The sequence below is a fragment of the Limanda limanda genome, chromosome 20, assembly GCF_963576545.1.
Source record: "Limanda limanda chromosome 20, fLimLim1.1, whole genome shotgun sequence".
Classification (NCBI taxonomy): domain Eukaryota; kingdom Metazoa; phylum Chordata; class Actinopteri; order Pleuronectiformes; family Pleuronectidae; genus Limanda; species Limanda limanda.
In genome coordinates this window covers 6,602,372-6,616,481 of record NC_083655.1, presented here as the reverse complement: position 1 = coordinate 6,616,481, position 14,110 = coordinate 6,602,372, and the positions used below count along the sequence as shown (strand labels likewise).

General features: G+C 44.5%; 1 protein-coding gene across 1 annotated transcript in view; it reads right to left on the bottom strand.

Moving 5' to 3' along the window:
• The window catches only part of ptprn2 (protein tyrosine phosphatase receptor type N2), a 127,022-nt gene that overhangs the window by 45,896 nt on the left and 67,016 nt on the right, over positions 1–14,110 (bottom strand). Inside the window, exon 17 of the mRNA XM_061094287.1 lies at positions 1,949–2,013. Coding sequence (XP_060950270.1) covers positions 1,949–2,013 — 65 coding nt within the window. The remainder of the gene's footprint in view (positions 1–1,948; positions 2,014–14,110) is intronic.

The following is a 14,110-nucleotide window of genomic DNA, read 5'->3' as shown; positions in this document are numbered from 1 at the left end:
AACATGCATTATCTGAGAAAAACAAAGTAGTCATTTTTCTCTTGTTTTTCTCCTCTTTAGGAAGCCGACTCGCCCCTGCGATCTATAATGGAGTAGATATTGCTCGGCCTATTGATTGATGTCTCCTTCCCCCCACTTTGACATTTGCTTATCCTCGTCCGCATCTACTGCTATTGACGTTCGCTCTATCTGGACATCTTCCTGAGCTGTTTTGTCATTTGTCACCTCTTAAATAAAAAGGACGGGGGGGGGGTAGTTGTCAGTGATAAGACTTAATGATACCAACCACGACGACGACGAGCTCAGAGAAAGAACACTGTCGGTAGGAAGCAGGAGTTTTCATTCATTCCTCCCTTCTGCCTCTTATGGATCCATATAGCGATTTTACCCAGCATTTTTCTAGTTCTGCCTCTGATTTGCAGACTGAATCAGACTCATCCTGTGCAAACCCCCTTTTCATGCATTCACTCACAACTGTGGTCAATTTACTGCAAATCCACTGAAAGCAGGCTTTTGGTTTAACACCTTTTAAACTAATGCATTTAAAGAGCCCACTCCACAGCCTCTCCTGTCAAAAGCTACTATTTTCCACAACTTAGCCTCAACTCTCCACTTCTTGGATACAAACCGGTGAATTCAACACATCCACATAAGAGCCGCAGCTCATAAAACACCTTCTGAGGGAGTTTTCTGGGTTTCTTTGCCAACTCTGTATTTGTAGTGCGGTAAATGCCGCGCTTCCTTTACGTGCATTTCTCCAAACACAGTCTGGCGCAGATTTTCTCCCCATGAGGTGGAAGACAGATTCTTCCTTTCCTCCCTCCCTCTTTCCATCCATCCCTCCCTCACCCTGGCTCCCGCGGAGAGGCTATTATTGCAGCTAATTATCTACAAATAGGCCCAATATGACAAACACAGCCCTGTACCAGTGCTGGCTAAGCGCAGGAATCAGTCGGAGTGAGAATAAAAAAGAATGAAAAGAAGGCGAGGAGAGACGGACAAAGAACAGGACAAAAGTCACAGTGAAGGGAAGAGAAAAAGAAAACGGGAATCAGAGATAATTGAGGAGAACGTGATAAAGACACAGTGTGGAATTAGATGAGAGAAAATGTGGTGCTAAAAAAGGATAGTGGGAGGCAGATGGGCGAAGAAAGGCATTGACACCAAAAAGGAGACGGCATAGAAGAGACTAACACGGGGAAAATGATCTTGTCTCTGCAGAGTGTGACGTTTGTTGCCAATAGCAACTGTCCTGCAATGCACAGGCCACATCCATTTAGGTCCCAGCATGCATCATGATCAGGGCAGCTGAGGGGTCTAAGGCTGTCTGTCTCATTTCCATAGAGAAACTCATTTACCAGGAAAGCATGGAGGGCTATGACGCCTCAATGGGTGCTTGATTAGATCCTCACCTCTGCTACATATGAATATTTATCAGTGTTGAATGAATACACATTTGCTCTGCTTTCATCTGGATCATCCTGAGTGTCCTCCATGTTTCCACTCTTAATTTTATTCCAATGAATATGTCACAGGAGCCTCAGGGCTTCCCGCAAAGTGACAGCACTCAAGATAATCCGCTGATTGTTGCACCGCTGCGACGATCAGAACTTACTTTAAGTTCCACAAAACGCACCCGGCTTTTCTCTTGTTGTGTTTTATTTGCCATGGAGACAAAGGCTCTTAAAGACCTGACGGAAACAAACGCGGTGGAACGGTAATCAAAGCCAACGCGAAAGAAAAAAGGACGTGTTTGGAATTCATTGCTGCCACAGATTAGTGTTTGGCTGCACAACTGAGGCTGCAGGTACGATACGGATGCCAGGACAAGTTGAAATCACCGAGTGATTCCTGTCCCGGGAGCCTCGAAAACACAGAGGACGCACACAATCACAAGCACGCCCACTCTCACTGTGAATAGCAGATATTTTGGGTGAGTGTAACTTACATCACTAACTCCAATCTCCACTATCTTCAGGCCTGTCTCCTTCTCCAGCTGCTGCTTCTGTCGGACTGCACAGGGAGACAAAAGCAGAGGAGGGGATGAGTGTGAGCGCTGGATGACACAGTAGCAGATTCTTTCAGTTCCCGAGGCAGAAAACGAGCGGCCGGTGAAAGTGAGAATGATGCGATGGATCTCGCAGCGTGAGTCAGATGTCAAACCGGTCATAGACAATCACACACACACACACACGGACACACACAGAGAAAATCTCCATCAAGAGAAGAAGCAGAACGATCAACAGTATAGTCCACCAGCTGACAGCAGTCTGAGTTTATAGACGTCATGTTAGTGGCTGTGTGAGTCTCTACTTTAACACAGAATGGCTTAAATTCTAACTTCAGTGAGGTGTCACGCCCATAATGACAAAGATCACACTCACACAACAGGAGGTTTGTGTTCAGAGTCTCAGAATAAACAGTGACTGTTCACATTGTTTCTTTCACCTTGCAGTACAAGCCACAGCGGGAAGGAGTGACTTGTTTATCCCTTTAACACGGAACGTGTCTGGTAGGACGGAGGTCGCGGCGAGCGAGATGTTTACTGAGGAAAATAATGGGAGGGGTGGCTCAGGAGTTAGAGCGGGTCGTCCACTAACCAGAAGGTCGGCGGTTCGATCCATTCCACGTGAAGAAGTGCCCTTGGACAAGATGCTGAACAGTTTATTCTGTGCTGGCAGTTTATGAGTGATGTGTGAATGAGTGGAAGGCAAAACTGAACCGTGAAGAGTTTTAAGTCGTCATCAAGAGTAGAAAAGTGATATTTACAGATATACCTATTTTATAGTTGTTTTGCTGGTATTTAGTAGGGACGGGAATCGGCAGGGACCTCCCGATACGATACTATCAGAATACTTAGGTGGCGATACGATATGTATTGCGATTCGATATTACGATTTCCTGGGATTTCTTTTGGTTATTTTTTTTTTTTTAAATACTGGACCATGGAATAATGTTGAATCATACCTTCAAATACAACACAGTCAAATTCACTTACAGCTTTACAAGTTTATTTCAAATATTAACATTAACTTAATGACTGCCGGGCAGCCAATAGAGAAAATAAATAAAAATGTGCCCTATTATTGTATAGCCCCTGTCAACTGCACACAAACTGACAGATTAAGAAGTGTATGCCACTTAGGCTACTTTTAAACAATAAATAAAAGGTAAATTAATAGAATGAATAAAAGTTTACTTAAAATATAAACTTTGAAATAAACAAAAAGTAGGCTATTGTTGTTTGCAAGTAGGCGATACAAAAATAATGGGTTGGTTTTGTTTAGATTCTTGTGCAAAAACAAGAGCTGGTCAACATGCTCTGGGGTGATGTTGTTTTAATTTTTAAAAAATCGATTTGGGAGGCAGCATGGCGATTTAAAATCGTCATTCACAAGAATCGCGATTTGTAACTGAATCGATTTTTTCCCCCATCCCTAGTATTTAGTCAAAAAATTATAAGACAAATTGAAATGTTGACCTGAGGATGAGATGTCAGGGAATCACCAAAGTTATTGATTTTAATCCTGAGAGGTGGATACATGTTTGTTTCTAATTTCATCCATCCAACAGTTGGTGGCACAAAAGCCGTCGTCCTCTGGAAACCCCGAATTTAACAAAGTGCTGGATGTTGTCATTCAAGAGCCAAACATCCACTACTGGCTGAAAACACAACAATAAAAAGGCATTGTAATCCCCCACATACATCGAGCCGGAGCTATTGAAGATTACAAGAAAGCAGAATGAAGTGCTCGTACATGCACGGCGCACAATAACTCCGGCTCCTCCCTTTGTTCTCGCCGTAATTAATACACCACCCGAGTTTGATCCTCACATCTATTGATCTAATCGAGTATGGCATGCTATTTTCCGAGCTTTTGTTCACAAAATATATTCTCATGCAAATCCAGCCAAAGTGAGGCAATGTTAAATATCCATCATTCAAGATCAGACATTCTGCCGACTCCTCTCCCCCCTCCCCTCCCCCTGTCCTCGACGCCCCATCCTCACTTTGATGGAAACAGTTATATTGAAAAACAAAATCAAAAGGGGGCCTTAATAGATTACGCCAAATTATAGAGAGAAAGGGGGTCAACAAAAAAAAATGAGCATGATTTTAATTGAGTTTGTTAGCATGTGAATGTGATTGGTAATAGGGGAAAGAGAGAGTGAGAGTTGAGGAGAGGAAGAGAGCAGGTCCTTTAAATCCTATTTCCCCAGATGAAGGCTATGCAAATGACCCTGAAGAGCCGAACCCAACCTCGCACTCCAGAATTCGGCGAGCGCCTGTTTAATTAGTGTTTTAATCTATCCCAATGATTCCACTCAGTCCACAATGTATGCAGCATTCCATCTAATTAAGCACGCTACTTTTTAGGATAATCATCCGTCTCCTCCTGCTCTTCCTCTGTCGCCTCTTCTTCCCTCTCTTTCTGGTTATTACAGATCCCTGCAAACGCTGATCATCCCATCATCTCATCGACAAGGCGGCGAGAGGAGGGGTGGGGGGGGCGTGTTATATTTTGGGTGTCGGCCCGCGGGTTTCTGATGGAGAGAGCGGCTAAACGGAGGATGAGGGCGCTGGCGAGAGAGACTAGAAAAGGTCAAACATACACTCTTAGACTTTTAAGTTACAAGTAGGCAGAGGAAGAGGAGGAGGAGGAGGAGGAGAAAAAAGAAAATCCACAGTCATTAGTGAGAGGGCCCCCCCCCCTGTAGTCAGTCGCAGACGTATATGGCGGCTCCACAGATAGATCCGGTACCTGCTCGGCTCTGGTGCTATTTAAGGGAGGGGTAATGATGAGTGAGGTAATTGGGCCCAGCTGGGTGAGGGTGTAGGTGGCGGTCGGGGGGGGGGGGGGGTTGGGGGGTGGGGGGGTGGATGCAAAGCTGCTAAAAGGTCACGCAACGTTTTTGGTCCTAATGAGGCGCCCTCTGGGGTCGCAGCACATCATGAGTCAAGGCTACGAGAGATTAGCCTGGAACCGACACACACAAACACACACACCACACACACACACACACACACACACACACACACACACACACACACACACACACACACACACACACACACACACACACACACACACACACACACACACACACACACACACACACACACACACACCAAGGCGGCTGCAGCTCCAGGTTTGACTGACATGCTGACATTAACCGACTTAGAGTGAAACCAAAGTAGCCTGAAGGTCAGTGTTTACTTGTGAATCAAAGCCGAGGTCTTCTTCAATCACTGCTGGGGGAACGGACGGACGGCTGCCCCCCCCCCCACCCCCCACCCCCCCCCATCCGAACAGCCACTTTAAATGTAAATACAATGTACTTGCCGAGCTCATTAAGCCGGCAACCGGATGGATCTTGGGTTTGGCGGAGAGACTCCAGCCAATGGATTGCCTTGTTCTGTCAGCGACGGTACAGATAACAGCCTGCAGCATCTCTCTTTGGTCGCCCCTTACATTAACCTCCCGCCGGAGCTCACTCTCGTTCCCTTTCTCTGGCACGCACGCAGGTTTTTTGTGAGCCTCAAATTAGCCGCCAAATACTCCTGACAGACTGTGGAAAAGAGATGTCAGCTCTCATTTCAGAGAGGCTCCTCCAGCCGTTTTAATAGGCATTGTGAGAGTCCACCAGGTCTGATGTCTAATATCGAGATCTGATCCCGGCTGCTCATTTGATCTTTGGCGGTTTCCGAGTCACATTGAGCCAAATCATCAGAAGTTCAGAAGGAGGAGGAGGAGGAGGAGGAGGAGGTGGGGGGAAAAAAACACAGTACAGCAGAAAAGGCTTCTTTCATGTTTTCGAATGTGCTTCATGTCAATGTGCTTTCTATTGAAATTCCATATATGTGCAACAGTTTTGTTGCAGAGAATTTCCAGATGATCTGGGACTGTTCAGTAGAAATGCATTGAATGCGGATCACTAGTGGTTTGTGAAGAAACGTCTTTCGGTGGAAAACAACATCACTAATTCAATATAATAGCAATTACAACCTGAAACATCTTTATAAAAAAAATCTTTATACACCCATAATGATTCTGTGTGAGAAGTTTACAGATTTCTGGAATCATTACAGTCTTCAAAACAAGCAGTTTAAGTAATAATACTTAAGATTGTCATTAAATTATAAAAATTCAAACTATTTGCATCTGTATAGCAACAGCCAATTAATTCCCGTTCGGGTAATTAGGTCATCGTTACCTTGCAAGTTGCTCTTCTGCTTTTCGAAGAAAGTCGCTGCTCTGAGTTTTTTGCTGTATCATTAAACCTGATATTACCGCCAGAAAGTCCAAATCCACCAGGACTGAAATCTCAAGGATTAAAACTTTAAATTAGAATTTTAAAGTAGGTCCGTTTCACATCCAACGCAGCTCTATATATAGTTCATTTATTATTATTACAAATTTCTGCCTCCATGGCTAAATTATTTCAGCGAGACGACCATCTACTGCAAAAGGAGCGTTTTCCTTTTAAAGACCATCCACTTGTTTCTGTTTAGCATTAGAGAAATACAAAAAGGTGAAGAGGACGAAATGAGGTTAAACTTCAAAAAATCACCAAGGACTCAACGTTTCTATCGTCAGGCGACAGAACGACTCTAAACATTGTTCTCTTTCACGGACGCTAACGAGTGAAAACACGGGAAAAAAACATCAAGCGAGTGACCTTTAAATTGCTCAGTAGCAGATGCGCTCAACACAAATTATCAGGTGGCAAAATATAATTTGATTAAAACGTTGCTTTTCTCCACCATATGCTGCGAAACTGAAGCGATGGCGTCGTGTCCTCATCATGGATTCTAATAGCGGTTCAGAAATGATTATCATAAAGTCATCAGAGCTTTAAGTCATGAATATATATATTCATTTTTTCTGATACAAGACAGGGTTGTTATTGTTAGGAGCAATATAAATTCAGCGTCGGGAGACAAATCACCCACTGTAGGCTGTAAGTATTTTGTGTTTCAACGCGGCGCAGCCGCCGCCGCCGCCGTCACATGATTGTAATGTTCCCTCTTTGGCCTAACGGGGGTTTACAGTTGACAAAATACATATTTCACCAGCCTCTGATTGATCTGTTAATATTGAATAACATCCACATCCATTCCATCTATCTCCCCAGCCCCCCCCCCCCCCCCCCCCTTCCCGGGCTCCTCAAGTCGTCTATTCACCACTTCCATCCCTCCATCCGTCACTCCAAACAAACAAAATGAAAGTGTTTATTGCGGAGGAGGGCTGATGCTCACGCCTCTCCACAGCCGTTAGCCTTATCAGCTGGCAATCGCTCCGATATTAAAGCTGCCATTCCGCCCATCACTTTCCCCCCCTGCACATATGATGGCTGTCTCAGCCTATCAGAGCGGAGGGGGGACGGCGGCAAGGGGGGGGGAAGAAAGAAGGGAGATGCACCTGATCCCCTCCCCATCTCCTCTGACGGATAAGATCCATGGCAACCGGCACTTTTCAGTCAAAATCCAAGGCGGGAAAGAAAAATAATCATATTCCTTCATTGCTTCGTGTATGAGGAGCCACAGCTCCGAGTTCCAAGCATCTTTGTATACATCACCTATATGAGCCCTTTTACCTCTGACTTGTGCACACTGGTGCTTATCAAAATGTAAATCAGTCCACAGATACTGCTGCTGCTCCTAGAAGGATTAGTTTTCTGTTTCCTGTTCCTCCAGTGCAGCTTCTGTAGGAGATGCATCATCGAAGATATTCTACGAAAATGACTTTCACGTGAGCACCGATTGTTATGGTGAAGATAAGCATCCTGTAAACAACTTAATATTTGACCATGCACACACACACTTACAAACACACCCGCACACACACACACACACACACACACACACACACACACACACACACACACACACACACACACACACACACACACACACACACACACACACACACACACACACACCCTCTCAGGCAATCTCTGGGGGAAAACTCCTCTCCTCTGTCTCTTCTCGTTCATGCGTATCAATTGTTATTCTGCTCGTATCAATTGTTATTCCGCTCCTTGAGTTCTATAAATCAACAAACCAAATCACAGGACCTGCACCTTTGAGAAAGAAACCCTAGAAATGAAGCCGGGGAACAAGGTGGAGGAGAATCCGAGGAGAACCGGAGGAGAATAAAATAAAAGTATCAAACATCTGCAACTAGCCAGCGTTTCCTTTTTTGGTTTCGTTTTTTTGGATTATCAGTCAATTTTAATCTATTTCTCAATTCGACTGATTCATTGCTGAGAGTAAAACAGCAAATGAATGGGTCTTCAAAATGTCCTGAGGTCACAGCTCACAGCTTCATCACACATTATTCAATTTCAAGCTAAAACTATCAGTCAATGAATCAATAGGCAACTACTTCAACAGTAGCTTATTTATTTGCATTATTCGTTATTATTATGACAAAAAGATGTTTGTATTCATGTATTCCCTTTAGCTCCCTGTGACAGTCAAACATGAAAAATATAAATAAATACATTTTGATGTCAACTCTGCATTTTTGCGACGCACAATGTTACGAGACTTTGAACCAAATTATTAATCAAGAAACTAACTGCAGGATTAATCAGTGATGAAAACAACTTTTTGGTTGCAGCCTTTTTATAAAATTTGCAATTACCAAACAGAAAAATAGTAAAAATTCCTAAACGTTGGCATTTTGCTTGATGAGAGACCTTTAAAAAAGATGAATCATTTATCAAAAATGAGGTTCATCAGTTTTCTGTGAATTGGCTGATCATGTCAACTCGGATTAACATATGCTTATGTAGAGATCTAATATGATCAGACATAATTCAATGCAGAACACATTGTAATATAATAGTTAAGTTCACTTTAATCCCTTGAAAAGTAAATCTAGGGTTAAATAATTCAACTGAACAGAAACCAACCTTCTTCTCCTCTCTTCTAAACCGAACTAGACGATACCCATGACAGCATAACGCTCAAATGTCCAATCAGCGGTGCCAATCACACACCACCATGTCTGTCACATGGTCGGACCCTGCTGTTCACAGCGGGGGGGGGCTCCTGGCTGCCTCGGTGTTTATTCACCCTGATCGATCGCCGCCTGTGGATAAGCCAACAGTGCTCCCCAACAAACCAACTGCTGTTATTCAGCCTAAATCAACACAACACAAACCTTCACTAACTGAATACAGCCCCCGCAACACAGGGCTCGACAAAAAACAACACACACAAAACGTTAAGATGTCATGCCGTGTTTTCTGTTTTCTTGTTGACACATCAGAGCTGACGGTTAAAAAGGCAACACTGTGGAATAAAGGGATTGGGAGATGAAGCGCTGGTTTCAGCTGCTGTAATGGCTGCGGTGGTTCAATCAGCATGCGCCCTGTGTCCGCTGCGCACCCTGCCACGGCGTTCGGAATCAAACACGTCACGGGCCACTTCCCCTTTCAAGCAGGACACACACATGACACATTTATAATTGCATCCCAGCCTTATTAGAGGCCCTTTTGCTAAGATGGCTGAATAATATACCTGGACGAGTCTTTGCCTTTGCTGCACATGTGCAGAAGGGAAAGTGCAGGCGGACCCAGACAAACACAGACACACACATTATATCTGTTTCTTTGCCGACTGGTTGATTAATGGATTGTGGCTGCCCTGACACTCGGTGTAGAATAGGCATTTTGCGTTTGATAGCTGCTGACACCAATTCTTCACGGACTGCAGGAGATCGGGGGGGGGGGGGGGAACAGACACCTCCAGATGTGGCAGAAACTCCACCGATGTCACTCGGCATTCTCACCGGGACACGTTGGCATCGTTTACGCTCGCTTTCAGAGATGACAATCTGCAGATGTGTGACATATGCGACTGAAACCGCATCTGACAATGGCTCTGAAGGAAAGGAGAGGCCTGTGGATTACAGGGAGTAATGGGTTGAACAAAGCACATCTGAAACAATCCCGGTCTTCAGAAGTCCAGCAGGCTGCAGAGCCACGCTGCTGATTCTCCGGATGACCTTTTTTCCAATAACACAAGCCGGCAGCCTTGCTGTCAGAGAGACATGCGCAAAAAACATTTACTGCAGCCTTCAGGGAAACTTCAGCCATTGAAGAGTCTTAACCCATCCGGAATCCTTCATCGTATTCAGCAACCGAAATGTACTTAGTGTGTGATACTCTGGATAAAATACACTACTCTGAGGTACGTTCTTGGCTAAATTTGAATCAAAATGATTAAAAAAATGTTTCTTTCTGTAAAAGACGCTGCATTCCGATCCCTGGATATTTGTGCGATACAAGATGAAAACATCTGGAAGTCTGCCACTGTCAGAAGGAAGCCTACTGGGGAAATGCTCATTGGTGGAAGAGATGGTGAAGCTGACACACACACACACACACATGATTGAACACACACATGAACAAACACACACGAACAGACACACTCTTCCTCTGCCTCCCCACTGAGGGAACTCTGACAGAGGCAGCCCTACCTGTCACTGTGGCAGCAATTATCCTGCAGGCTCTCTCCACGGACCGTCTCCTGCAGGTCTCCACAGCACTAACCACATCACTGAGCACACACATCCTGAGTACGCACACTGACACACAGGAGGGCACACTGCACACCTCGCAAGTACACACACTGTACATATTCACGGACACACACACACACACACGACGGCATGTGCGGCGTCGCTTTTCATCCACAATTCGCTCTCCGCAAGCAAATGACTGGAATGAATCGCAATGATGTGTTGGCGCAGACTTCCTGCTCAAGCCGAGAGAAACACACATCATTACGTGGATGGAGTGCTTCATGCGTTCGTACGCACATACCTCTTCTGTTGTAGATAAATGCATAATCATGGATGAGGCAGCTAAGACGTCCGCAAATACACACTGGGAAACCTAAATAAAACGATAAATATGCCAAAGCAGAGGTGGAGTTTGGAAACAGATCAAGCGGCATTACAGGATATGAGCTCCAGTGACTCAAGGATAATAGGTCTTGTACACGCGGAAAAAAAGATATGGACAGAGGGACAGGGTGTCCATTCTGCAGGGAGGATTTTTCTGATGGGAAAAATGGATCCGTTTCATGCTGGTTTACTGGAGCTCAGATCCAGAAAACCAGTCTGTGGAACAGGTTGATTGTATAAGGAGACTGTGAAGGGTGATTTCAGAGAAAGGGAGGAAAAAAAAAAAAAAGATAGAAGAGGAACTCAATGTGACCTCATTAACTTAGATTTGTTCCGACTGTCATTAGGAATCACAAACGCCATCACTCAAGTCAGGAGTATGAGGGAGAGGGTGAGAGACAGGGGGGAGTAACGTGGGGAGGGTGGGGGTCAGGTTGAGAGTCGTCAAGTGGATATCTTCTCTAAACGGGATCCATCATGGAAACAATATAAACATATAGCGAGACAATATGTTTGTCGTCTTGACTGTTTGACTGAAACTCAAATACAATGCATACGAATGGGGTGGAGCCAGGTTAGCGAGGTCCTGTCGCTACACATGCTCGACCAATCATGAGTCAATATCAGCTGTCAATCATGATGTTTCACCCCATGTTTAGAGCATCAGATAACCAAACTCAAACTCCAGGGATATACGATTATAGGCAGTATGAATTCATTTTAAGGAAATGATGGGAAAATGAAACTGCCATCAACTCATAGATTTATGAAAAAACACAAAGTCTGCACAAACTAAAAGAATAAACTTGTGTAGGCTTTCCTGTCAGCATCGATGATGAATATGAAAAACTATTCATGGCTTGATAATTTGAAAATGAATTGCTCATTTTGTGTCAGAGAGTTAAAACAAATTCAAATAACAAAGCCCAACGAATGTGGTTTATTATTACAAACAGACACACGCTGCATCTTTCTGATTTACTTTCTGTTGTGACTGATTACGCCTGATTTCTTTCCTTCTTCTTTATTTCAAGATGAAAGGGTGCACTCTGGATGAAGAGACGCGACAGCATAAATCAGAGAGGGAGAGAGAGAGAGAGAGAGAGAGAGAGAGATGCAACCATTTTGTAACACAATCCAAAATGGATCCTAAATCAGTCCCGCAATATGCTGAGCTGCTAATGTGGTCCCGACAGAGTGTGTATATAGATAAAGAATCACTTGAAAGATGCATTGATTGCGAAGCCTCTGCATTGTCCCCCTTAGCCTCCCCCGCTCCATCTAATGCACTGTCTGAGCCTCAAGATTAAATTTCCAAGGCTATTTTTTTTTTTTCCCACTGAGGTATTCAAGATGCTTTCAGCTGCAGGAGGTTAATGTCAAAGTGAACACATTTGCAGCCAGTGGCCTTTAAGTCAATCCCTCCAAACCGCATCTACAGATGTTAGCACGGAGGACATCTTCCCTCCCAGAGTGGATCGAGTAACGCGGAGCTGCTTCTTCTATCTGCCCGGCTGCGTGTTGCTTTCCTGTGTACAGCTGGGAGTGGTGGGTGTAAAATGAAAGTGTAACACAACAGGCTCACGCTGGTGTCAAAATGAGAAATATGACATTTCCCTTCAGAGATTTTATTAGTTCTGATATCACTTTGCATTCAGCCCATCTTGATGTGTCTCCCGGCTTTTTTTTTTTTATTACTATTTTGCTTCAGGACAAAATGTGATAATCATCATTATTATACGTCTAAAGCCGAGCAGATACGACTTCAAAGAGAAGAGCAAGAAGTGTATTCAGGTTGGGATACAATCCAAAAAAAATCAAAAAATACACAGTTTGACTCGTGTGTTTGATTTTGTCTAAGTTCCCCCTTCACTCGGAATCAATCACCTCACTGCCGAGTCTCTCAAACAATTCCATTTAAAAGTGCTGCAGCTCTCGCAGCATGATGATTACATCTACACTCCACAGAAAACGCCGGCACACTGGTATTTTTTGAACGATTAATTTTCTAAATAGCTGCAGAATCTCTCCATTTATACCAAAAACTCTCCTCTAGCTGAACTCTCGAGTCGCTGGAGACGAGCAAGGAGGATTCTGCAGAGGCTTCACACCTCCCTGTCTTTTTAAGGACACCTGTTGGGCTGCATGGCTCATCTCCCCCTCATTTAGCCGTCTGTCTGGGCTCCGTGGGGCTGATTACCAGGAAGAGCTGATTCCAGTTGCACTGCTTATCAGTCTAATTAGAGCCCCTGGCAGGTGACTGGAAGGAAGTCGTGTGTCTCAGACAGAGCCATTTGTACGAGTACGGTGCTGTTACATGACAGAGAGGACACAAATGTAATATAGTTAAAACAAAAAAAAGAAGAAAACTAGAAAAGAAGGATATGAAATTATGGCTGGAGAATTATGGTGTCAGATCACTCTTATTAAAAGTGTTGGGAAACGGGGCACGTAGTCTTCAAGGTCTTTCTGGGGAACGGGAGGTGCCTGGAGGAGGTTTAATCACGCACTTTGCATCACAAACATTAATTTCAAAGACACTCTGAAGTGGTGACAACAAGTCAAGAGGAAGAGGCGACATCTTGACTAACATCCTCTGGTGAAAATATCAACTGTCAAAAAAAAAAACGAGAGAGAGAAACGGAGACAGGCGACGGCTCCGCGGAGACCGTTCTAATAGTCGGAGAGGATGAAATGAAAGTGCACTTTACGAGAGGAATAAGAGAAGCAGAAGATTAGACAAATATAAGAAATAAGAGGGAGGACGTGCTAGGCAGGGGCGGAGAGGAATCGAATAGAGTCGAGGACGGAGGAGGATTCGGTGGGAGCGGAACAAGTCTTCCAGGTAGTGTATCAGTCGCCGGTAAAAGGTCACTAGTCTGCTGTTCTCACATCCAGGTGCTAATGTAACACCTCTCACACCTTCCTCACTCGCCTGCATCTGGCTGCCCGCAGCTCGGTGGGCAGAGAGACTGTTGTTTGTGCTGGAATAATATGCTGTAATCCCCCTGTCTCAGATGTGGCTTTAACACAGGTAATTGGACTTGGAGTGTGAGCAAGCCTGTGGCTAGACACACACACACACACACACACACACACACACACACACACACACACACACACACACACACACACACACACACACACACACACACACACACACACACACACATGCAAGCACCACTGTG